Source organism: Brachycentrus maculatus, unplaced genomic scaffold (genome assembly GCF_059751285.1).
Source record: "Brachycentrus maculatus isolate JH-2025_06_01 unplaced genomic scaffold, ASM5975128v1 h1tg000116l, whole genome shotgun sequence".
NCBI classification, from domain to species: domain Eukaryota; kingdom Metazoa; phylum Arthropoda; class Insecta; order Trichoptera; family Brachycentridae; genus Brachycentrus; species Brachycentrus maculatus.
The window spans coordinates 1,075,127-1,102,064 of record NW_028280869.1 but is presented as its reverse complement, the minus strand read 5'-3'; the positions used below and the strand labels follow the sequence as shown (position 1 = coordinate 1,102,064).

The following is a 26,938-nucleotide window of genomic DNA, read 5'->3' as shown; positions in this document are numbered from 1 at the left end:
CATAACATAAAGCTAGAAATACAAATAGAACAGGACCGTACACGTAAATTCTTCAATAAGTCTTCATAGACATATCAAACAATCGCAGAACACAAACATAACAAAACGTAAATATTCACAAAACACAATGATAAATATTAGGTACACAACCCGTGGTACCTCACTCTTCATATATCACATTCTATCCCTTTGTATCATTGTGTATACATCACTCTCTTTCGTTCTACTCCCGTGGCGTCGGAAGGTAGGAAGCTCTTTTTTTCCTTCTCTCTGCGTTATAACTTCCTTCTCTCTTATCCAAAGAAATGTACGTAATAAATGTGACGCGTTCCTGAAATTTCACTCAAGTTTCGTTTTAAAAATTTTAAAAAAATATTTAGTAAATTATTTAATATACATAGGATAAAAATAAGTATGAGATGTCAGAAAATGTGAAGTTTATTTAATAAATTTCAAAATAAATATTGAAATTGTGTAATAATATCATATTAGTGAAGGATAAAAATGTAAATGCTAGTAATTAACAATAGATTATAGATATGAAATGTATTAGATTATGAAATGTAACAATTAAATATGAATTAAAATACAAAGCAATATTATATTGACTAACTTAAGAAAACAATAAAAAATTGACACACTCAATATACACTCCAGGCACAAGGAGTGTATTTCTGCTAAATAAATGACAGGTTCTTGCTTCCTGTGAACACAATGTATATATATACATTGTGTTCACAGTGAGGCGGGATCATTTATTTAAATAATACTGACAATTTGATATTTAGTAAATAAATGACAGGTTCTTACTTCCGTATATATATATACATTGTGTTCACAGTGAGGCGGGATCATTTATTTAAATAATACTGACAATTTGATATTTAGTAAATAAATGACAGGTTCTTACTTCCGTATATATATATACATTGTGTTCACAGTGAGGCGGGATCATTTATTTAAATAATACTGACAATTTGATATTTAGTAAATAAATGACAGGTTCTTACTTCCGTATATATATATACATTGTGTTCACAGTGAGGCGGGATCATTTATTTAAATAATACTGACAATTTGATATTTAGTAAATAAATGACAGGTTCTTACTTCCGTATATATATATACATTGTGTTCACAGTGAGGCGGGATCATTTATTTAAATAATACTGACAATTTGATATTTAGTAAATTATACATTTATATTAGAAATAAAACACAATACGATTATTATATTAATGGTGATCTTCAATATTTACTCATTAACTTCAGATTTACATGGCTTTTCATTCGGGTGAACGGTATTTAAATGCCTTGACAGATCACTTTTACGAAAAAAACCATTAGAGCAGTAAGTACAAACATAGGCAGTCTCGTCCGAGTGGACTTTGCGGTAGTGAAAGTCCAACATATTCCGCTTGGGGAAAGCTCTGGAGCACTCCTCCGCCGGACACGGATACTTCCGCGCGTTGTCATGGCGCGTGGTGACGTGGAAGGACAGGTTGCGAGTGGTGCGGAAAGCTTGCGGACAGTGAGGGCACTGAAAGCGCCGCTCCGACGAATGCACCATCATGTGGTGCTCCAGGTCGGAACACTGCTTGGCGCACACGGGACAGACGCCCGCCTCTGCGCGGTGCATCTTCTTGCAGTGCTTGTCTAGGTTGGCCTTCACAAAGAACTTTTTTCCGCAGCGCTCGCAAACAAAGCCCTTCTCGCCGTGGGTGAGCGCGTGGTTGCGCAATGCCAAGCGAGACTTGAGGCTGCGGCCGCACGTGGCGCACGCGTGAGGCCGCTCCTCCGAGTGCACGCGCGCGTGCGCTCGCAGCGAGTCGGGTTGCGTGAAGGTGGCGCCGCAGCGCTCGCACGCGAAGGGCCGGTCGGCCGAGTGGGCGCGCGCGTGGCGCCGCAGCGACGAGTGGGACGTGAAGATACGCGGACACGCGGCGCAGCGGTAGGGGGCCTCCCCCGTGTGTCGCCGCGTGTGCAGGATGAGCGTGCCGGATTGCGAGAAGCGCGCCGGGCAGTGCGTGCACGCGAAGGGCCGCTCGCCAGAGTGCACTCGCTCGTGTACAATGAGATCGTTCTTTCTCTTGAAGTTCTTGCTGCAGTGACGGCAGGGGAAGTGGGGAAGTACGAACCTTTCCGGATGAATAAGTTTCGTATGTTTTTTCAATCCCCCTTTAGTGACAGCGACGTGAGAACAAAACGGACATTCGAAATCTGACTTTGATTTTTGTCTTTTGTTTTTCCTCTCCGTTTTGAAGATTGTAGGGCGAGACTTAGAGCAAGTTACGTTTTCTACATTGTCTGCTCTTTTAGGAGAATATTCTCCTTCACTGGGGGAATTATGATTTATAAAAGGGGATTCGTATTCTTCCTTGATTTCTAGTTTAATGATAGGTATTTCTGGATTTCCTTCATTTTTGACATTTAAAAAGTTCTGTAAATAATGAAAAGAGGTTTTGCACATTTGAATAAATTTCCACACAGATGACAGCTCGACAACACAAGACTGACAAATTAGTTCGGGATAACCGTCTCCTTCAGTCACCTCCGTGCCGACACAAGCTGAGAGCATTTCGCTGAGTTTGCAATCTTTTCCTTGTTGCACTTCGTCGAATAACGATATGCCATTATTATTCTGTAAGCACGCCCTACAAACCGCATTTAAATTCATTTTTATTTCTGATAACTTATACTCCTGATCACATGACATAATGTAAATTAACTGATTTGCATTTCAGAACAAGGGAAGCATTATTGTTCAGCACAAAACAATGAACGGCCAACTCTTAAACATTTGTTAATTTCTTTTAGGAAGCAACAAATTCGCTTTTCGACATTTCACTGCCATTGCCACAGACGACCACAGATTATACCAAAGATTATATACTAGTAGATTATACACTAGACAGACGACCACAGACTACTTCTGTGAACGAAAATCAAAGATAAAAGGATTTAAATAGTGCTGCCATATGCCAAACCAAAAAATCTGAATCAAAAACAGTCTAGAAATCTGTATAAAATCTGTATAGAATCAATAACCCAAAATATAAAATTTATTTTTATAAACATTTTTTTTTATTTTAGAAATCAAATCCTTTTCTTTTCTAAGTTTGTAGCATGGATCATTTTAGTTGTTTTAGTAGTAATAATCCTCTTTACGTTTCAGTATTTATTATCAATTGTTTTCATAATTTTGATATCTTCTTCATCTTCTTGCTCAATGCTGAGCGTCGTGGTCTTCTGGAATGTCAGGCACTCGGTGCACAAGTCCTCTCCATTCTTCCCGGTCCTGGGCCAACTTGATGGCAGCGTTTAGCGAGGATCCGGTTAATTCCTTTATTTGGTCTGTCCATCTTGTTGGAGACCGTCCTCTTGCCCGCTTGCCTTCAACTGTACCTGTTACTACCAGTTTTTCAAGACTCTTCTCGTTCTTTCTGGCGATATGCCCGAAGTAGGACAGAATCCTTTTCCTGCAAGTCGTGGAGAGTCTTTCTGTCACTGACAGTTCGCGGAGAATGGAGACGTTTGTGCGTCTTGCAGTCCAAGGAATGCGCAGCATCCTCCTCCAGCACCACATTTCAAACACATCCAGCATATGTCTTTCCTTTTTCCTCAGTGTCCATGTTTCCACTCCATACAGCGCAATGGAGAATACAAGAGATTTCACTAGACGGGTTTTCGTTCTCCTCAGTATGGACCGATTTTTCCATATCTTCGCCAGACTAGACATTGCTGATTTTGCCATTCCAATTCTTCTCCGGATTTCTGCTTCACAGCCTCCGTCTTTAGAAATGAGTGCACCTAAATAGATAAAGTCGTCGACTTCTTCATAATCCCTTAAAGAATTGTTCCTTATCAGGGTGCCGAATCGGTCGATGACAAGAACCTTGGTTTTACTTTTGTTTATTTGAAGTCCTAAATGCTGGCTTTCTATTTCGACTCTATGGAGGAGTTCAGCCATTTCGTCCTCATTGTTGGCTATTAGCGTTGTGTCGTCTGCAAACCTTATATTGGAGATCTTTTTGCCCCCTACTGATACGCCACCTTCCCACCCGTCTAGTACTTTCCTCATTATATATTCTCCATATATATTGAAGAGATCAGGAGACAGTATACACCCTTGTCTCACGCCTTTTTGTACTTGAAATGACTCTGAGAGGAAATTATCAACTCTTACCGATGCCAAATTTTGTACGTATAAGTTGTGAATAAGAACTATCAACTGTCTCGGTACACCCATTGCTTCCAAAACCTTCCACAGGCAATTCCAATTCACGCAGTCAAAAGCCTTTGTATAATCAATAAAGCAAAGTACGACCGGAACCTTGAACTCCCAACTTTTCTCGATTATTTGTCTTATGTTCAAGATTTGCTCACGTGTACCCTTGCCTTTGACGAATCCAGCTTGCTCAATTGAAATTTGCCAGTCGAGGTAGTGTTTTAGCCTTGCTTTTAATATGTGTAGCAATATTTTGCTGGCATGAGAGATGAGTGAGACAGTTCGATAGTTTTCACACTTTAGCGTAGAACCCTTCTTGTGTATTGGAATAAATACAGATTCCACCCAGTCCGTTGGCCATATTCCTGATTCCCATACCGAATTACATATATCGTGCATCCTCTTAATGCCGTCATCGGTCATATTCTTTAGGAACTCAGCTTGGATTCCGTCCTTTCCAGGCGATTTGTAGGATTTGAGTTTTTTAATGGCATTCTCTACTTCCTGGAGGATTATATGGGGTTCATCTGGATTTAAATCATTGAATTCTGCCTGGGGTTGCATACTATCATCTTTGTATAGATCCGCACAATACTCTCTCCACCTTCTGATGACTTTGTCAATTTCACAGATGGTATTTCCCTGCCTGTCCTCAATGGTCCATGTTCGAGGCTTGAACTTCTTGGCGAGTGTTTTCACTTTTTGGAACAAGTCGCGAGTGTGATTAGTGTTAGCGTGACTTTCAATATCCTCGCAAATCGAATTGATGTAGCGCTCTTTATCCGCTCTGCAACTTCTTTGCACTCTTCGGTTCAGTTCGGAGTATTGGACTCTTACTTCCTGGGTAGATGTGCTCAATTTCTTAAGCCGTTTCCTCTCTTCAATTAATTTCCAGGATTCTTCGGATATCCATTGACCTCGTGTTTCCATATTTGTCCTCGGGGCTTGAGACTCTTTGATGCTTGACGCTATGATATTCTTTAGCTGTGACCATTTGTCTTCAGGATTATTAGAATTATCTTGAGAATTTTGATATAATACCTACTTAATTTAATATTACATAAATAAATTGGAAAATTATGTTATTTTATTTTAAAATGTTCACTCAAGCTTATAATTAAATGCTTAATATACAGTGAAACCTCTATCTATCGTTCCTTGAATAATCGTTTTCCCAGATATGTCGTTTATTTCTTCTACACCAAATTCATTTCATACAAAAAAAGATCGAATCGATATTTTCTATCCAACATTTTACAGCATTCATCGTTTGAATTACGCTATATATTTGATAAAATTTGTCTGTTTTTTTTACATTTTCTCAATTTTGTTATATTCGACGACAATATTTCAACGTGTGGGACACAGACAATCAAAAGCTTGTGTGATGGATACAGCAGAAGAGGTCTCAAGATCTTTAGGTACTGTTCAACTGTGTACTTTTTTTAATTAATACATTTAGTTACATCTAAAACTTGTATTCTTAAAATCTCAACCTTCCAATAGTTATGCAAGGACGGTATCTTTACTCGATCGTATATCCTTGTGTATCCTAATCGTATATCCTTGACTTCTTTATCCCGCATTCATGGTTTATTTCACTAGGTCCCTTTAAAAACATTTATATATATATATATATATATATATATATATATATATATATATATATATATATATATATATATATATATATATATATATATATATATATATTTATAATAAAATACCTAGGTACCTACCTGTGGATTTTATTAAGTACTTACATATAGAACGTACATAAAGCAGATCTACCACCAGATGTCGAATGCGTCGCACTGAATAAACAAAAGACTTCAGATAGAAAAAATAATATTCTGAACTGTATATAATATTCAGAATCAGATAGATAGAAAAATATTGTAAAGATTAATTGAGAATAAACTTTTATTGACACTTCAATTACAAAGCAACACATTGTTTATTTTTATTATTATACACCCACTTTACATATTATTGACACCCAATTTACAAAGAAAAATATTAACACGTTATAAGACGACAATATTGATAATCGGAAATGGATTATCGAACATTAGAAGACTCATTAAAACAATAACTACTATATGTTTGGAGTGATAGAGAAAAATTAGAAGATTATCAAAGAAGACGTGGAAATCTAAGAACTAGTGATAAAATTAAAGATAAAAGTTCATGTAAGATTTGTGAAAAATTAAATAAGGGAACTCGATATCATCCTGAAGCAACGTGCTGGTTTAAAACAAAGGAGGATGATAAGATTAATAAAAATGAAGCCTTACAAATAACATGGAAACAGCACTTAAAAATAAAAATAAAAATAAAGTAGATAAAATTTCTACAAAATATAAAATAAAATATACTCCAGGAAAGAAGAATTTAAAACCAGATTTTCTAAGCAGAAATCCAGTATTAGAATCAAAGGAAAATGCAGATGAATAAATAAAAGCTGTAAATTTGGTTAAATCAGAAGATATTTTAAGAGATCAAAATAAAAGTTAAGACTCACAAATAACACAGAAATAGTGCTTGAAAAATGAAAATAAAAATAAAGTAGAAAAAAATACTACAAAATATAAAATAAAATATAGAAGCAGATTGTCTAAAAAGGAGTCCAGAATTAGAATCGAATGAAAATGTAGATGAACAATTAAAAGTTGTAAATTTGGTTAAATTAGAAGATATAAGAGATCAGAATAAAAATGAAGGAATTCAAAAGAAAAAAACAAATGGATTGAAAAAAACTGTGTCTACTTTAAAACGGTCAAGAAAAAAAAAATAGAAAGAAAAGTTCCTTAACTACAAGGAGATGATCCGGAGGAGGACGAGTGAAAATTTTACTGTGAATTTTCTTCCCCAAGGGGGGAGATGTAATAAAATACCTAGGTACCTACCTATAGATTTTATTTAGTACTTACATATAGTACCTACATAAAGCAGATCTACCACCAGATGTCGCATGCGTCGCACTGAATAAAAAAAAGACTTCAGATAGAAAAAAATAATATTCTGAACTGTCAGAATCAGATAGATAGAAAAATATTATAAAGATTAATTAAGAATTAACTTTTATTGTCACTTCAATTACAAAGCAACACATTGTTTATTTTTATTATTATACACCCACTTAACATATTATTTACACCCAATTTATAAATATATATATATATATATATATATATATATATATATATATATATATATATATATATATATATATATATATATATATATATATATATATATATATATATATATATATTTGCTTAATTTTTTTTTGGGTTAAGTGTTTAAAAATAAACTTTAATAAATATTTAAAAATTAAATAACATATTTTCGTATACTTTATTTACTTTGAATTAAGTATTATATCAAAGTTATGAAAACACTCAGCATTTTGGAAAAAAATAAATGAGAACATAAATAAAATTAATATTTTGAAAAATCAACAAATTAACTTAGAATCTTAATTTTTTAAAGTTTTCCTAGCAAATGGCACATCAATAATTATTTTACTATAATGTAAACCAAAAAATCACAGACATCCATTGCGAATTATACAAAATCTGGGCATACTTGCTTTGCACATTGAAGGCATACGTGTATTTTGTATGCGTGTGTAGATTTTCTTTGAAGCCTCAAAGGACATAATATGTGGCACCTTTTTCTTGTTTTAGATTTTTCCTCGTCAATTTTCGACGGTCAGGTATATCCTTTCTCAGCACTTGGGCCAAATTCAAACCTAGCTCACGTAGCAAACCTAGCTCACGTAGCTAACCTTTCGTTCAACGCTCGTTAGCTTTAGATTTGAAAGGTTAGTTCGTCTAATTATACTGTGTTGAGAAACTCGAATGACTTTAGATGATGGTTGATACACCTATTTGCACCGATTTTTCCCATAAAAGGATCGAATTTATGACAAAAAAACATCGTCATCGGGAGACGTCTGTTTTCCGGGTACATTGCCAATATTTTCAACATTGTCAACCTGTTCTTCAGGTTTTGACTCATTCTGTGTATCTGAGTCTTGCTCCTGAAGCTCCGGTGTAAAGGTGTCATTAATATTTTCGGCCTCCGAACCGCTAATGTCTACACGATCTATCCACAACATCACGGCTGTCTCAAAATAGTTGTTTCCTGGCACTCTTTTTTTTACCAATAGACCATTTTCTCTCAGATATCGTACTAGGTTCCATTTTGTAAAAGTTTTCAAACAGAAGCAACAAAAAAAGATAACTAAATCAAAACTTGTTGCAAAAAAGTTAGGTAAATACTGAGGTGGGGTCAGAGGCCCACGAAAAAAATCAAAATGAATTTACTTACCGAAAATGCGTTCGCAAATACGTTCACTGCCATGACAGCCTCAGTGCGACTAAACTCGAAGGTACTAAAAGGTACGAGTGTGCCGTGGGGGAGAGAAAGGAATAATTCAACCATTTTACTTTCGCAAGACCTGAGCGCCCCCCACCTCAGCAATTAAAGGTTAACCATACAAAACTCGGTATCAATGTCAAAACTCGACCTAAACCTAACTGTCTAGCAGCATGAACAACTGAGCAGGCAGGACATTTGTGGAGCTGTCAAAATACTCTTGCTTTGACCAATTTCAAATTTCTGTTCGAATTATTTATATTTCATATTCACCATTATACTTAAAAATATAATCCACAAATGTCCCCGTCAAAAACCTGTTTCCATAAAAAAATTATGGTCGTTTGTAAAGGCACCGGATTTATCGGGGTCTCGCTCCCTGTTCCTTATTTAAATAAAACCAATACAATTATACATTAAATATAGCAAATTAAATCTAGCATATTTTTCTCTCCTGCCTTGTAAGCAAGTGCCACTTGCTGTACACGTGCGCTAAGTGAACGTATATTCATCTCTGTTTTGGAAATCACCGGGAGAAATTTTGGAGCCTTTTTTATGATCTCTAGCTTTGGAATTTTGATTAATGAACACACCCAACAATCCAAAAAAAATGTCTCTAGCTTTGGACTTTTGATTAATGAACGCACCCACCAATCCAAAAAGCATAGATTATTAAATAAAAATGTCAAATGTTTTAGTGGTGTGGTGTAATAGAAATATTTATATAGTCGTATGACTTTGTTCGAATATACAATGATCGAATGAATCGATTTGAAATTTGAAAAAAAAGCTAGCTAACCCTTCCCCTCAGGGGTAGGCACGGAGGATAAAACCCCACACCACTCTACCTTTGCAAATATTTTCGAACCTTGTATATTCATATAATATAAAGAAAAATAGAAAGCCCTTCGATTCCTTCATATTTTCGTTAGTGTCATGTGCGAGGTAATATCCAGAAACGCTCTTCGGACAATCGAAACCTTTCGATTTTTATAATAATCTAAATGTTTCGATCATTTTCGTTCGATTCTTCACACCATTATCAAAGATGTCAAACGTCAAAATCAGTCAAAATCTTCTCCGGAGACTGAGATTATTATTTGAAAATATTGTGCTATTGTGTTAATTTTTGAACGGACTATTTTATTTAGTAAATTGATAAAGTCGATTATGAAAATGACAGAGAATCTATGTCGCGTGTGCTTGAAACGCGGAGAAATTATGATTTCCCTATACGAGTACGACGATACCTCCAACAAATATGTCGATAAAATAAAACATTGCGCAAATATTGATATAAAAGAGTTCGATGGGTATCCGTCAGATATATGTAACGATTGTCGGACAGAACTATCTGTCGCATACGGCTTTATCCTCAAATGTCAAAACTCTGATAGACTTCTGCGCGAATCCAAGGTAGATGTGGATGTGGAGGTTAAGATCGAGCCAGATTTTTCCGGAAACCTTTCTGACCGAAGTTGCGGTGACTACGGTCTCGCCGAAGACGCGTTAGAAGCGTTTGGAAGTAAAGAAATGCTCAAACCATCGAGGTCACGAATTAAGGGAAAAAAGAGAAAAAAAGTAAAAATAAAAAGAGAAAGTGTAGAGTTGCAGTGCTCGACGTGCGGACTGATCGTGGCAAGCCGGTCCGCCATGATCATCCACCTGCGGTGCCATACGGGAGAGCGGCCGTATCAGTGCGTGCACTGCGGAACGCGCTTCGCGCAGATGGGCACGCTGAAGGTACACATGCGGCGGCGGCACGCAGCGCGCGAGCCCGCCGAGCAGCGGCCGCGGCCCTTCCCGTGCGAGCACTGCGAGAGCCGGTTCTTCAGCCAGCGCGACCTCACCATGCACGTGCGCACGCACACGGGCGAGGCGCCGCACGTGTGCTCCTTCTGCGGGCGCTGCTTCACGCAGCTGGGCTCGCTCATCCGGCACCGGCGCACGCACACGGGCGAGCGGCCCTACCGCTGCCCGGACCCCAGCTGCGGCAAGGCCTTCAAGGACCGCTCCATGCTGCGCCAGCACCGGCTGGTGCACAGCGAGGAGAAGCGCTACCGCTGCGAGGAGTGCGGCAAGGCCGTCAAGTCGCGCAACACGCTCAACAAGCACCTGAGCCTGCACCGCGTGGCCAAGCCCGTCATGTGCGAGCAGTGCGGCGCGGCCTTCTCGACCGTGGGCAACCTGTCGTCGCACGTGCGGCGCCAGCACGGGCACGGCTCGGGCACGTGCGCCGAGTGCGGGCGGCACTGCGCTGACCTGGCGGAGCACCGCCGCCGCCACTCGGGCGAGAAGCTCTACTGCTGCCCGCTGTGCTCCAAGGGCTTCTCCCTCCGCCGTAGCCTCTCCGTGCACATGCACAAGCACACCAACGCCAACAAGTTCAAGTGTGAGCAGGAGGACTGTCTGAAAACCTTTTCTCTCAAGTATCTGCTGGATTTTCACCGCTTGAAATATCACTCCAGTGAGACTCCTTTCGTTTGTAAGATCTGCGCTAAGGGTTTCTTAAGAATTGGTGATTTGAAAAGACATTCTAAAATACATCATCCCAATTTTCCATTCATTCCGTAAATATGATCCTCCGCTTGCCATAAATGAAACCTCCGATTTTTTTTGGTCGAAGATTTATATAAGTGCCGCAATCATTGTACAGCTTATTTTCGGTAAATGTGATGGGTGTTATGTTATTGACACTTTTATTTACTTCATAATGTATTAGTTAGCGCGTTTCGCTACCATGCTCGAGATCTTGGATTTAATTCCCAGGGGGGTCAAAACAAGTGAGATTATGTGATAGTGATATTTCACTCTAATATTTATTTATATCACCCTGGACTAATCACCTGACGCGCAGGACTAATCACCTTTCCTTCATGTAAAATAACATTGCATCTATAAGATGCAGGCCCTATGCACCATTTTGTAGAAATAAGGGTAAGATGCGTATAAAGTGCTGTCCAATGTGAAGTGTAAAGAACTTAAAAATCACCTTATATTTGACTTTGTTGTACCTGTAAATATAATATAATGTAAAATATTATCTAAAACCTTTTTTTATATTACGTCACTGTGTGTGTGAACTAATAAATTTGATAGAAAAAAAAAAAAAAATAAAATAAAATATATTTATATATATATATATATATATATATATATATATATATATATATATATATATATATATACATATTTATTTATTTATTGAACGGCTGAAGCCTTTAAAGCAATACATATAATACATATATACAGTATCTAATAAATAAAAAAATACACTAATGAATACACTAATAGAGAAACAAAAAGTCTTGTAACAAATAGTCTTAATAACATAAAATCATAATTAAAAAAATAAAATAACAAGTAGTAAGCACTAGTAAATACACGTCTCCTTCAAACACTATCGGTGAGCAGTAAGAGAGAGTGAAACACAACGTTTAAATTTATCCATTATAACATGGAGAAGAAATTCTGAGAAAGTACAGATTTCAAGGAGGATAACAATATATTAAATAAATCTATACTTTCAAAAGCATTGGCTAACATGTGAAGCCGCGGAATCGGAGAGAACATGGCATAGTTTGCATTATGTACAAATACTGCGAATACAGATTTTTCCTAGTAGCTCTTTGGCGGACGCTAAGCTTTATTTGGTTTAGGAGATCAGGGCTGTCCAAAAATTGTTAATAATTTCATATAACAGAACCAGATCAGTAATTTCCCTTCACTTAGATTTATCAATTTAAGCCGCTTCATTATGCAATTATAATCTAACTCAACAATGGGTATATTTAGTTTAAAATTAATATATCTAAGGAACTTGTGTTGCACTCTCTCTATGCTGTCAGCGTGTATAGCATAACGAGGAGACCAGACTGTGGAGCCGTATTCCAACTGACTTCTGATTAGGGCAACATACAGGGACTTAATTTAAAATCCCTTATTGCCCTAATCACAAAACCAAGAGTTTTAGATGCTTTGTTTACCATTTCACTGATATGCGCATAAATTGTCATTTGCAGCGCTGCAAATGACAATTTATCATCAAAGATGACTCCCAAATCTTTTATCCTCTGGACACTTGATAAGGCAGTCCCGTTGATACTTTATTGAAAAATGAATGGCTTTTTTATTCTAAAGAATCGCATGATATGGCACTTTTCATGATTTAGATAAAGTGCATTCCTAGAGCACCACAATTGAAGTTTATCAAGATTTTTTGAAGAGTAAAATTATCATCAGGAGTTTTGATAAGTCTGAAAATCTTGAGATCATCAGCGAATAAAAGTGTTTGGACATCGTGAAATATACTAGAAATATCATTTACAAATAAAATAAATAAAATAGGGCCAAGGTGAGATCCTTGTGGGACACCACTCTTAGCAAGAAAAGGTGAAGATTCAATGCCTTTAATCTTCACGCACAAGACTCTTTCACATAAATAGCTGTCGATCCAGTTTATAAAACTACCTGTTATTCCCATCGCTTTTAGCTTCTCGAGAAGGATATGATGAGAGACTCGGTCGAAGGCTTTGCTAAAATCAGTATAGATAGAGTCAATTTGATGCCCTCCAGCTATACCTTCAATTATATAGTTTTGGTATATTAATAGGTTAGTAACTGTAGATCTGCCCTGAGTAAATCCATGTTGTGTAGTTGATATTACTTTTGATACTTCAGGTTGAATTGCATCTAGCACAAGAGACTCGAAAAGTTTAGGTAATGCAAAAAGAATAGAAATTGGAAGATAATTTAACACATTGCCTCTGTCTCCCTTTTTAAAGATAGGATTTTTTCCAATATTTAGGAAAACAATCTGTTGACAAAGAATTATTAAACAATTTATATAAGGGAACAATTAGTGATTCCATGCATTTAACTAAGAAAATATTAGGAATATTGTGTGGACCAGGGGACTTCTTACAATCAAGTTTTAAAATTTTCCTTTTGATACTGTCAGGGTGTATACAGCATGTATGTAAATTAAAATAATCCAGAATATCAGTGGATCGTGTATAAGTGTGTGCTGTAGAGTCGTACACACTACCAAAGAATTCTGAAAATAGATTAACTATTATTTCCAGATTGTCACTGGATCTACCGTTCAAGTACATAGTGTCGGGATAACCACAGTCATCATTACGCACTGAATTAGTGAATTTCCAATTAGTGAATGCTTTTACATTGTCTTTGACTGAGTTTTCAACGGTATGTATATAATTCGAGTAGCATACTAATGACAGAGACTTGCATTGTGCCCTTAATTTTGAGAATATACTATAATGATTTACGCTATTCGTTCTTTTAAAAATTAAATGAGCAATCTTTTTTTCAGTAATAATGTTAATTAATTCTTTGGTGAACCATTTGGGATAAAGATTTGTTTTATAGTTTACAACTGGTACATTTTGTTCAACTACTTTATAAATTATGGAGTAAAATTGTTCAATATGTGTGTTAATATCATCACTACTATCGAGAAATGACCAATCAGTCGAGAATAAACTATCAGACATCCTTTGGTAGTCGGCTTTTAAGAAATTCATTCGGGAAGGTTGTAGTTTCCAATTAGCACGAGTTTAGCTTTAGGATACCGTGCACGGATCAGTTGAACGTCCTCAATATGGTCTCTATATTTCTGGTGATCGGAATCAGGTGGGATGTATACACACCATAGAATTATTTTGATGGCTAGGTTCTTGATTTCTATGAATAGATGTTCGACACTTTTGTTTTTAGAAGTAATCTTCACCGAATTAAGTAAATTTGAGGTACATATCATTACTCCTCCTCCTCGTGATTTATTGCTTGAAAGGTTACTCCTGTCACATCTGAAAATATTGAACGATTCTAGTTCGGATGATTTCATTTTGGGTGACAGCCAAGTCTCTGATAAAAGTAGAACGTCGTGATTAAGGGTTGCGGCAGTGGTTGGAAGTTCTTTTATTTTTGTATTGATACCTCTGACATTCTGATAGTAGCACGATACGATTGGTTTTTTGGGGATTTTTAGTTTTTTGGTGCAAATTTTGATATCCTTGGTATCGAATTTATAAATTTTATACCGATATTTATCTCACCACCCTTTTTTCTTGTTTCAACTTCCTCCCATAATTTTTTTAAATGTTCTCTCTGCATGTCTGTGATACAATTTTTTAACCTTATGCCACTCGGTAGTCTATTTCTATTCATGAAGAATAATTGCACTTCATCACATGAGTCTAGAGTAATCTTTAATGGCCTGTTATTACTCGGGTTTTTGATCCCAAGCCTCTGGACTTTTATAACCTTTGGCCTGTCCTCAGCACTGAAGTTGTTAACTATATCGGAGACTTTGGCTTCATCTTCAATTATCTCAGCAGCTCTGGCGTTGGTAGTTGCTTCAGGAATATTCAGTAGTAAAATATTTTTAGACCTTATTTGTCTCTCCTGTAATTCTGCAGCTATAGAAGAAAAGTCTGTATATAACTGTATAGTATATATTGTCAGTTCATTTTACAAACTTTATTTATAACTGAATTTTAAATACAATTTATTAGTAAACTTAAAATCTTCTTCTTCTTTCCATGTTCGCTCCTAAGGTGGAGCATATAGCCAATACGAGACGTCTCCAAGTCACTCTGTCACGCGCCATCTCCTTGGCTGCCTCCCACGTCAGTCCGGCATCTCAAAGTTCCGCTGAGTATAGTCGATGAATGGTTGTCAGCAGCCTTCCGGGGCGCCGGAATCCTCGGAGTTGGAAGAAGAGACATGAGGGGTTGATGCACTCAGGTGGCATTCTAAGAACATGTCCCAACCATGTCCACCTTCTCCTCTCTAGGACTTTCAGTATGAGGGGCTGTTGAGTTCTTCTCCTCACATCGTCATTCCTGACGAAGTCATACCACTTTATACCCAGTATTCGCCTCAGGCACCTATTTTCAAAACTTGCTAGTTTTTTGCTTTGAGCTTTGGTGAGGTGCCACGACCCACATCTATACAGCAACACTGTTCGGATGCAGACATTAAAGAGACGACACTTGGTTTTTGTCGAGTAAGCAATGAGTCCCAGACATTGAGCATTTTATTGAATATGGCTCCTGCCATTCCGAGCCGTACATTCAGTTCCTTCTGGACACTACCATCCTCCACCATGAGTGTTCCAAGGTATCTGAAGGTGTCGACTCGAACAAGCGCTCGACACTCACAAGTAAGATGTTGATCTTGCTGAGGTTGCACATGACATTGGTCTTTTTGGCATTCACTCTTAGGCCTAACCGAGCGGAGTTTATTTGAAGGGAGTCAATTATATCTTGCAGGGCTCTGATCGATGTTTCTATTAGAACTGCATTGTCTGCATATTCTAAATTGCATAATTTCTGAGTAGGACTCACTGCAATTCCTCGATCCGTGGGAATTTACATTCGTAGGATGCAGTCGAACATGATAATGAAGAGAAACGGGGCTAGTACACAGCCTTGCTTCACCCCAGTAGAGACCTCAAAAGGTTTACTGCACACATCATCTATTCTAACGCAGCATTCGGTGTTAGTGTGAAGCGCCCTGATAATGGCCACAGTTTCGACAGGAACTCCATATGCTTCTATGATATTCCAAAGAGAAGACCTGTGCGGGCTGTCAAAAGCTTTTTCGTAGTCTACAAAACAGCAGGCACGGCGTAGTTCCATTTGTTACTTTGCTGTAACAGGCATCGTAAGTTGTATATGGTCAGCGCACGCCCTGCCTGGTAGAAAGCCCGCTTGGTTCTCTCTGAGGACTCGCATTATTGGTTGTTGGATTCTTGCCAGTATTATTTGTGCCAGAATTTTTCCAGGAACGCTTAAAAGAGTAATGCCACGGTAGTTATCACACAACAGCGGATCACCCAATCCTTAGGGCACCTTTCCTCTTTCCATACCTTTGAAAGTAGGTGATACAGGGGGTCGAGGTTAGCGTCCATGCCACTCGTGACATATTCCGGATGTATTTTGTTGACACCAGGCGCCTTTTCGTTTTTCAGCTTTTTAATAGCTGATATAATTTCGGTATGTGTTGGTGTGCTTGTGAAATATTGTGTGCTCTAAGAGGGTCTAACGGAGGTGGACGATTTAGCACGCGGCAGAAGCGATCTCTCCATATGCTTTTTACACAATCGGGCTCAGACTCGATTTGGCCGCTCGGGCCCCGGACTGGGCCTGCGGACCGCAGGCCCAGTGGTAACAGATTCGGTGCGTAATTTTAAAAAGATTAGAAGTATCACTTCCACAGGCTGCTTGTTTGGCTGCTGCTTTTTGTGTGTCCAGGGAACGGCGTTTATCACGACTTGCGGATCTTTTGACAGCCAGGTGCTTCCACTTATATTGCACTCGGAGACATTCGATCTTACCCTGGTCAGTTTCCACATCTTTTAAGAGTTTTAAGTTGGCCTTTTCTTCTATTAATCTCCACGTTTCATCCGACTAAAATTTGGGTCGATTTGACGGCTTTATTCCGAGAACCCTTTGAGCTGACGTAACTATGGCTGTTTTGATGTTATGCATAGGGTCATTATCATCGGAATGCTGCTGCTAGAGTCCCTCTCTGACGGCGATATCATAGTTAAGCCAAGACATTGTCTCCTTGAGCCTAACAATGTTGACCTGACTCCTCTTCTTTGGCTTGGCAGTGCGATTTAATTTCAGCCTTATTTTGCCTGTGGGTTAACTTTAAATCAAACATATAGTATATTTAAGTAATAATTTTATTTTTTAAACAAAAAATATCCCGGAACTCACTTCATGTCAAGCTTTTTACTAAAAAAAAATATATTCAAATATCATTTAAATATTCATAACTATTCCATATTTTATCATTTTGACGAATTATATAAATGTACATTGTAATTACGTAAGCACAAACATTGATTCGTCTAATTGATTTTGAAAATTAAAAAAAAATATCTGAAAAAAAGTACTGGAGCGCCATTCCACCGCGTTTCAAGAAAAAAAGCCCTATGTATCAGCATTAGAGATTTTTTTTTACACATTTTATTTAAAGTTGGTATTTTCAATTCCTGGGAAAGCATTTTGGTAGAGTAGTCGGACAGGTTTTGAGGATAATTTTTTATGGTTTTCTTGTGATATATTTAGAAATGTCAAATGAACTTGGAAAACCCTTCCGCAACCGACTATCGCGTACTGTAGGATTGATTGAGCTAGAGCTTGATATGTCATCCTAAGCCTCTCTTTATTAAATACATTTCTTTATTTAGAAATACCAGATCCATCAGATCTGATGTCATGATTTATAAAAGTATCAGATACATTTTGAACAGAATGTTAGGGATTGCATCAGGGTTGTGCATAAAATTTCGATTTTTATTAGGTTTTTTTTCAATAAGTTATACATCGATATTTAAAGTAAATGATAATTCTGTTATAATATCATAAAAGTTGACATTACAAAAATACTTAAAGAGAAACGAGAAAAACAAAGCACAGTAAACCAATTTTGTTACCGCGAAAAGTAAGTTGTGTCCAAAAAATTCATGGATGCTGCAAAGGGAAAACGTGGTTCGAAGACATGGCCTAGGTGACGTTGTCCATGACAGAAGGACCTATAACCTGAGGACGAGGAGAGCTGACCCCAGCAGTCTACAAAGACGATAAGTTGGAATGTAGCCAGGAAGAAGAAGAAGATATATTTTTACATGTGAAGATTAATAAAGAATATGCAATAAATTGATACAAATGTAATATATGTATGTATGTATATATATATATATATATATATATATATATATATATATATATATATATATATATATATATATGTATATATGTATACATGTATATATATATGTATATATGTATATATGTATATATATATATATATATATATATATATATATATATATATATATATATATATATATATATATATATATATATATATATATATATATATATATATGATATGAGATGTTTTCGTCGCACCAAAGATAAAACAATAGCAGTGTTTATAAATTATCAGACACATTTTACTTTTGAATTATTTATATTTGAATCGCGGTATTTCTAGCATAGTAACCCTAAAAGTTCGCCTCCATAGTGAAGTAGTTAGTGCGCTAGGCTACCATGCTTGGTTCGATTCCCAAGAGGGTCAAAATAAATGTTAGTGATTTTTCAGTATACAGTAATATTTATTTAATATGACCCTGGACTGGTACCTGAAGTGGAAGGCTGATCACCTTTCCTTCGTGTATTTAACGATCAAGATAACACTGCTTCTATACGGTGCAGTGCCCTATGCACCATTGAGGTGCAGATAAGGGTTAGATGAAGAAGAAGAACCCTAAAAGTCCTGAAAAATTCCTGGAAATTTTTTCTCAATATTATTTTTAAAGAGGAGGTCGTGACGCTTAGTTCATTCACATGTACCGGGTCCCCAGTAAGTACGGCTTCCTTTGCCAAGGAATGTGTCGGGTTCTGGTCCCGTGGTTAGTGTCGCGGACTAGTCAGAGTTTCTCGGTTCGAACCCACTCTACCACAATTTGATACCTATTTCTAATAATGAGCCGCTTAGGCTCACGGAAATAGTATAAAATTGAAATATTTGTGTAAATATAGAAAAAAACACAAATACATTTTTATATTTAGAAAAAAAAGAATCATCCTTCTGATTTCCATTTTTGCCGCAGTTGCTCGGAATCTGGGCAACAGTAATCCCGCCTGAAATAAAGAGAATCGAGTCTCGGTGCAACATTCATCTTCAGGATAAATGAAAGTGAATTTTAATTTTTACAGAATACTCCAGAGAATTCGACTGCTCGATTTCACTAATGCAATCCAATTCACCAAGGTATTAAAATAAACATCGTTTTCTCGAGAATATAAAGTTTTTTTTAGATTTCGGTAGGTACTGAAAGGTCGGTTAATTTTTTTTTTTTTAATTTTTAGAAATGATTTGATTTTACAAACTGAGTCTTTTATTTTGAGTGCGTGTTTCAGGACATAATTCTTATCTACTAGCATCTGAACTATTCCTCTTTGAAGAGACGGGAATGTTAGTTGGTACCTACTTACCTTATTGAAATCCAGTGATCGTGTGATGACCGTTTTAATGAAACGAACGGAGCCCGGCGCTCATGTCATCAAACAAACCATCTTTGCAAACCAAACCAGTCATCTGTAGTCTTTGGTCGGATCAATGTCAATGTCAAACAATCTTAGATCATGTTGTAATGTTATTAATTATCAATAAAAACTTAAAATGGATATAAATATGAACTCTGCTTGTAGAACGTGTCTATGTAACACGGAAGATGGGACGTCAATTTTCGAAGCACATCAATGGGATATTAAATTCAGCGAGATGTTGACTTTCTCTACTGGTGTTTTAATTTCCGATGTAGATAATTTTCCCAAAAATATGTGTCAATCGTGCACGGTCGAACTTCCTAACGTCTGGAAGTTTGTAAAAATGTGCCGAACATCCGACGAGTCCTTACGCAAGATTATCGACGGTTTAGATATAGCCGAAACCGAAGTTATCGAAGAATTCAAATTGGAAATCAAAGAAGAATGTAATTCTCAGTCCGCAAAATCGGACATCTCGAGTAGTGTCGATGAAGGCGGTGATTCGGACGCGAGGTTTAGTTTCGAAACCGAAAGGAAAACTAAAAAAATCACACGAAAAGGAAAGAATGGGAAAATAAAAAAATCTAAAAATGATTTCTCGGAATTCGCTTGTGGAATTTGCCAACACGTATCGGAAACGGCGGCCCGTCTAAAGAAGCACGTCGCCAGGAGCCATCCGGGGGCGGAGCAGCGCGTGGAGTACCCGTGCCGTGCGTGCGGCCGGGTGTTCGCGCGGAAGTGCGACTGGGTGGTGCACCAGCGCACGCACTCGGGCGAGCGACCCTTCGCGTGCGCGCAGTGCCCGCGCCGCTTCGCGCAGTCCGGCTCGCTCATCGAGCACCGGCGCCTGCACACGGGCGAGCAGCCGTACGCGTGCGGCGCGTGCTCCCGCCGCTTCTCCTCGCGCTCCTCCATGTGGCGGCACCGCGTGGTGCACACGCGCGAGCGTCCCTTCGCCTGCGAACGCTGCGGCGCCACCTTCGCGCACGCCTCCTCGCTCAAGAGCCACGCGCTCGTGCACTCGGGGGAGCGTGCGCACCGCTGCCCGCAGTGCGGGCGCGCCGTCAAGTCGCCTTACGCGCTGCGCCAACACATGCTCACGCACGCAGACAAGGCCTTCGTGTGCGAACACTGCGGCAAGAAGTTCTCCATGAAGAGCAACCTGCTGACGCATGCCCGCAAAATGCACTCAGAGCGTGCGGGACGCTGCGTCGTGTGCCGCAAAGATACATCCGACCTGCGCGAACACATGCGGCAGCACGCGGGCGGGTCGCCTTATGCGTGCCACATGTGCGAGCGCTCCTTCCGCCAAAAGAGTAGTCTCTCCTTCCACCTGACGATGCACACCAACGCGCACAAGTTCAAGTGTTCTGTACAAGATTGCGGAAAGACTTTCCCCAAACGGAACATGCTGGATTTCCATACTCTTAAAATGCACTCTACAGAAACTCCGCACATATGTCGTTATTGTTCTAAGGGATTCTTTCGCAATAGCGATCTCTCTCGACATGTTAATACTCTTCACTCCGATGAATCTTCACCCAATAAAAGATAACTAAAATATAAAATTTTGATGCATTTTTTCTATTAATACGTTGACTGTCAATTAACTACTAGATATCTCGTAGGTTGTTCTCTCGCCCACGACGCCTACTATGAGTTATCCCGTCCTTTAATTACTTGCCATATTTGTAAAGCTACGAGAAAACTAATAGTTTCAGGAAACAATAAAAAATCAGGTTTGAAACAAAGCTTAAATGATCAGAAAATTTAAAAAGAAAAAGTTTATACGAGGAAATAATTTTTTATGTTTTGTGATAATTTTCAAAAGAATCTTCCACGTAAAGTGACGGCTTCTCTTGGCAAATTAGACAAGTAATTAATGTGTTTCATGCCGGTATTTATCTTTGAAAAAAATTGGCATGGCTTTGTCAGACGCTTTTTTTTTAGTAGGTGGAATACTCTGTAAATAATAAAGCCCTTGATCCTGTTTTTTGGGGTTCAATCAACACGTCGGCGAATGTTTCTCTAAAGTTTATAAATATTTTAGAAGAAGTTGATTGTTGGAATAGTTCATATACATATCGCTCACTCCTTTCAAGAACGTCATAAATCAAAAAACTTGATTTTTCAGGAGAACGTTTTTAAAGTTTAAAAATATAATACAATTTATTAAAAATAAATATCAAGCAACTTATTGAACTATTTACTGTGCAACAGATCTTGTTAGGTTAAACCTGAAGGTTTTTTCTCCATTTGAAAAATAACTAGTTTATTTTAAAAAATAATTATAAACCACCTGTTCTTCAAAATGCAAAAACAACACTTTCTGCCCTGTAGCGGGTAAATATTAAGTTTAAAATATGCCTCTTTTGCTGGGATGTAGTACATTTTCTGTGCATTCCGAAAACATGCACAACTGAAAATTGACAATTTTTGATTTATGACGTTCTTGAAAGGAGTGAGCGATATATCTCCATAACATGCAAAGCAACCTTTTTTGGCCATCAAATTGTTTTTCTTAGAGATGTGTAAAACGATCAATGCCAGACGTTCCTAGATTGTGGTCCTAAATTATATTTGGTTTCATCGAACATTTTTAATTTTGATTGGATACCTCTACCATTTCAACAATATGCATATTTGAAATGGCAAAGGCATTTTGCTTGACTTTCTTTTTACATATAGTAACTGGACCATTTTGCTGGCAAAAAACCCTCCTTTTTTCAGTTTTCGATTCATTACATCTCTGGGATTCTACACACATAAGCTTTTTGTGTATTACGTAAGAGCTACAGAATTATAAAAAGAATCAATGTATACTATATACATCCATATAGTCCTCAAGTAAGTATGTATAAGACAACATTAGAAGTGTGACCTAAATTATCAGATTTCTCACATTTTCTTCTGTAAATTTTTATTTCCATAATAACATCATCTGATTTACATAGCTCATACAGCTTGACACCGCATTTGTGTTTTATTTTTTAAGTACTGGCAGAAATGCAATTTCGTCTACATAAATATTTTTATTTGGCACATAGTTTTGTCACATAATATCATTTAGTATAGGTCGCACCTTATATAATCTGTCAGAAAATGGTATTGAGTTATCAACAAAGTGAAAATGCCGCAATAACATTCAGATCATATTTTGACTCATACATGAATGCCAAAATTTTTCAAAATATATTTTGTTTCTACTCTAGTGATGTTCTTTAGAAGGAAAAGAACAAGAGCCCATTTGTAAAAGAAGTGCAATAAAAACATTTGTTTTTGCAGCGCTAACGTCTTTCCACTGTGAAAACTTTATTGATATGGATTTTATTATATTTTGCGATACCTTCTGCAGCATACAAATTAATTTGTTCGACCAGTAATGACAGACCGAAGCCTTTCTGTTCACCAATTATCTCGTAATTGGCTTCCATGAAGAGGTTTATATTACATAAACCAACTACAAGATAATTCATAAGTTTTATTTTTAAGCTTTTTGATTATTACTTTGTACTATTATATAATAAAAGTTTTGAGTAACATTACATGATTAAATCAAATTGGCTCTTTAGACCGGAACCGTTAAAAATTCCATGGCAGTCAACGTGTTAAAAAAAGATAAATTTGTATTCTTATTATATACACAAATATTTGAAAATTTGTACTATTCTTGTAGGCCTAAGTGGTCTGTTATTAAAAATAGGCATCAAGTTATGGTAGAGTGAGGTTGAACCCCGGAACTCTGCGTCAGAGTCCGCAACACTAACTACTGAACTACAACCCGACATTGGTTTGGTCTGGACTTGTATTTTAGTTGACTTTGTTTATTTGACGTCATTAAGCGTGTATCAATATGGCAATTTTTTGTTTGTTGGACTGGCCAACTGAAAAAGTTTTGCAGTAAAAAGTTTGTTATATTAAAATTTCCATTTCATCAAAATCCATTAATATATCCTATCATATATATTTTGATGAGGAGTAAATTATACGTAAATCTATTTAAATTACAAAAGAGATTTAAATTACATCCTCATCAATATGTAGAAGTAAAATAGTTATTTTTTTCTTCATATTTTTAAAAATGTTTTTATTTATTTTTATTCCAAACCGAGGTGAACCATTGCCAACTGGCCAACCGACAAAGTTTTGCAGCAAAAAATTGTTATATTTATTTATATTACATCATATCAAATCACAGTTAGGTTTTTTTTTCAAAATATTTATGCATATATTTTACATATCGCTCACTCCTTTCAAGAACGTCATAAATCAAAATTCGTCAATTTTGAGTTTGTCATGTTTTCTTAATGCCTAGAAAATGTACTATATCCCAGCAAAAGCGCCATATTTTTAACTTAATATTTACCCGCTACAGGGCAGAAAGTGTTATTTTTGCATTTTGAAGAAAAGGTATTGTTTAATTATTTTTTTAAATATACTTAATATTTTTCAAAAGGAGAAAAAATATTCAGGTTTTACCTAAAAAGATCTATTGCGCAGTAAAAAGTTCTATAAGTGGCTTGATATTTATTTTTAATACATTGTATTTTATGTTTGAACTTTAAAAACGTTCTCCTGAAAAATCAAGTTTTTTGATTTATGACGTTCTTGAAAGGAGTGAGCGATATGTTTTTATTTATTTTTATTCCAAACCGAGGTGAACCTTTGCCAACTAGCCAACTGACAAAGTTTTGCAGCAAAAAATTGTTATATTTATTTATATTACATCATATCAAAATCACAGTTAGGTTTTTTTTTTTAAATATTTATGCATATATTTTACATATGTTTTTATTTATTTTTATTCCAAACCGAGGTGAACCTTTGCCAACTAGCCAACTGACAAAGTTTTACAGCAAAAAATTGTTATATTTATTTATATTACATCATATCAAAATCAGTTAGGTTTTTTTTTAAAAATATTTATGCATATGTAAAATATGTTTTTATTTATTTGTTTTCATTTCAAACCTTGAGGTAAAGTGCGCAAGCCTCTACATGGACACGAGCATGAGTGAACAGCCAATTAAAAGGGGAGACAAAGTCCAAGTGCAATTTACAATTTCCTGAAGGGAGGAATCTGAGTACAGTTTTGTTATTAGATATACTTATGGTAAATTTTGATCTCATCACATACATTCTATATAATGATACGCTTCAACAAATTTATGAACGCGTTATGAACTAAAAGAATGTCATACAGTTTTGTAAATTTTAGCATGATCAAAATTAGTTTTATATTTTTTTACTTACTAATTCTACAAATAAGTTTTCTGAGATATATTATAGCATAAAAGTGTCGGCTGTCCAAACTTAAAACACAGCAAGGGACATTTTTTGTAGTACGTTTTTTTTGCATTTTTGGACTAAGTAGAATCTACCTAGTCAAAAAATGCAAAAAAAACATACTACAAAAAACATGTCCCTTACTGTGTTTTGAGTTTTACAGCCGGTGGGTGTGTGTGGTTTTATTATAAATATCTTTTAACTGACAGTTTCAACTGACACTGACAATCATTTAACCACTTAATGCATTCGAGTGAATGGTGTTCGTGGACGGCGTATGTATTGGCGCATGCCAATGAACTGTCCATGAACATCATTCACTCGGTATGGCCAATCTGAGTTTTGACTTATTAGCGTTACATAAGATAGACAACTGAACCCGAGCTCACCATTAGCCACTTGACGCTTTTAATTGAATTTTTTTGGAAATTCTTCAATAAATGACCAAATTTTATCTTTTTTTTTTTTTGTTTGTATAAGGGTAAGTTTTTTTACATTTTTTATTGCTTATGTTTTTTTTTAATTGGATTAATTTTAAATTATGTGAAATACTCTTTAAATAAAAAATAAATAACCTGATACACATTATCAATTCTATTTTTTTGAAAAAAAACCGGAGCCTCAAGTATTTAATTTTACTACTAGTAGTTAGTTTACACGGTATATTGATATAATATTTTCGCCTCACAGATTCGAGGTAAGTTGTAGGCTGATTTTACTACTAGTAGTTAGTTTACACGGTATATTGATATAATATTTTCGCCTCACAGATTCGAGGTAAGTTGTAGGCTGATTTTACTACTAGTAGTTAGTTTACACGGTATATTGATATAATATTTTCGCCTCACAGATTCGAGGTAAGTTGTAGGCTGATTTTACTACTAGTAGTTAGTTTACACGGTATATTGATATAATATTTTCGCCTCACAGATTCGAGGTAAGTTGTAGGCTGATTTTACTACTAGTAGTTAGTTTACACGGTATATTGATATAATATTTTCGCCTCACAGATTGGAGGTAAGTTGTAGGCTGATTTTACTACTAGTAGTTAGTTTACACGGTATATTGATATAATATTTTCGCCTCACAGATTCGAGGTAAGTTGTAGGCTGATTTTACTACTAGTAGTTAGTTTACACGGTATATTGATATAATATTTTCGCCTCACAGATTCGAGGTAAGTTGTAGGCTGATTTTACTACTAGTAGTTAGTTTACACGGTATATTGATATAATATTTTCGCCTCACAGATTCGAGGTAAGTTGTAGGCTGATTTTACTACTAGTAGTTAGTTTACACGGTATATTGATATAATATTTTCGCCTCACAGATTCGAGGTAAGTTGTAGGCTGATTTTACTACTAGTAGTTAGTTTACACGGTATATTGATATAATATTTTCGCCTCACAGATTCGAGGTAAGTTGTAGGCTGATTTTACTACTAGTAGTTAGTTTACACGGTATATTGATATAATATTTTCGCCTCACAGATTCGAGGTAAGTTGTAGGCTGATTTTACTACTAGTAGTTAGTTTACACGGTATATTGATATAATATTTTCGCCTCACAGATTCGAGGTAAGTTGTAGGCTGATTTTACTACTAGTAGTTAGTTTACACGGTATATTGATATAATATTTTCGCCTCACAGATTCGAGGTAAGTTGTAGGCTGATTTTACTACTAGTAGTTAGTTTACACGGTATATTGATATAATATTTTCGCCTCACAGATTCGAGGTAAGTTGTAGGCTGATTTTACTACTAGTAGTTAGTTTACACGGTATATTGATATAATATTTTCGCCTCACAGATTCGAGGTAAGTTGTAGGCTGATTTTACTACTAGTAGTTAGTTTACACGGTATATTGATATAATATTTTCGCCTCACAGATTCGAGGTAAGTTGTAGGCTGATTTTACTACTAGTAGTTAGTTTACACGGT

At 36.5% G+C, this 26,938-nt stretch overlaps 3 protein-coding genes across 3 annotated transcripts; 2 read left to right on the top strand and 1 right to left on the bottom strand.

Annotated features, from left to right (window-relative positions):
* Positions 1–415: 415 nt before the first annotated feature.
* On the bottom strand, positions 416–2,923 carry LOC148309906 (uncharacterized). The gene has a single exon (XM_088259338.1). The coding sequence runs from the start codon at positions 2,714–2,716 to the stop codon at positions 1,256–1,258; it is 1,461 nt and encodes a 486-aa protein (XP_088115464.1). The 5' UTR covers positions 2,717–2,923; the 3' UTR covers positions 416–1,255.
* Positions 2,924–9,315: 6,392 nt separating this feature from the next.
* Positions 9,316–11,732, top strand: LOC148309905 (uncharacterized). Its single transcript, XM_088259319.1, has one exon. It carries the CDS (start codon positions 9,785–9,787, stop codon positions 11,186–11,188), a length of 1,404 nt encoding a protein of 467 aa, XP_088115445.1. The 5' UTR covers positions 9,316–9,784; the 3' UTR covers positions 11,189–11,732.
* An 8,015-nt stretch (positions 11,733–19,747) lies between these two features.
* Positions 19,748–24,932, top strand: LOC148309904 (uncharacterized). The gene has a single exon (XM_088259318.1). It carries the CDS (start codon positions 19,844–19,846, stop codon positions 21,263–21,265), a length of 1,422 nt encoding a protein of 473 aa, XP_088115444.1. The 5' UTR covers positions 19,748–19,843; the 3' UTR covers positions 21,266–24,932.
* The last annotated feature ends 2,006 nt before the right edge of the window (positions 24,933–26,938 follow it).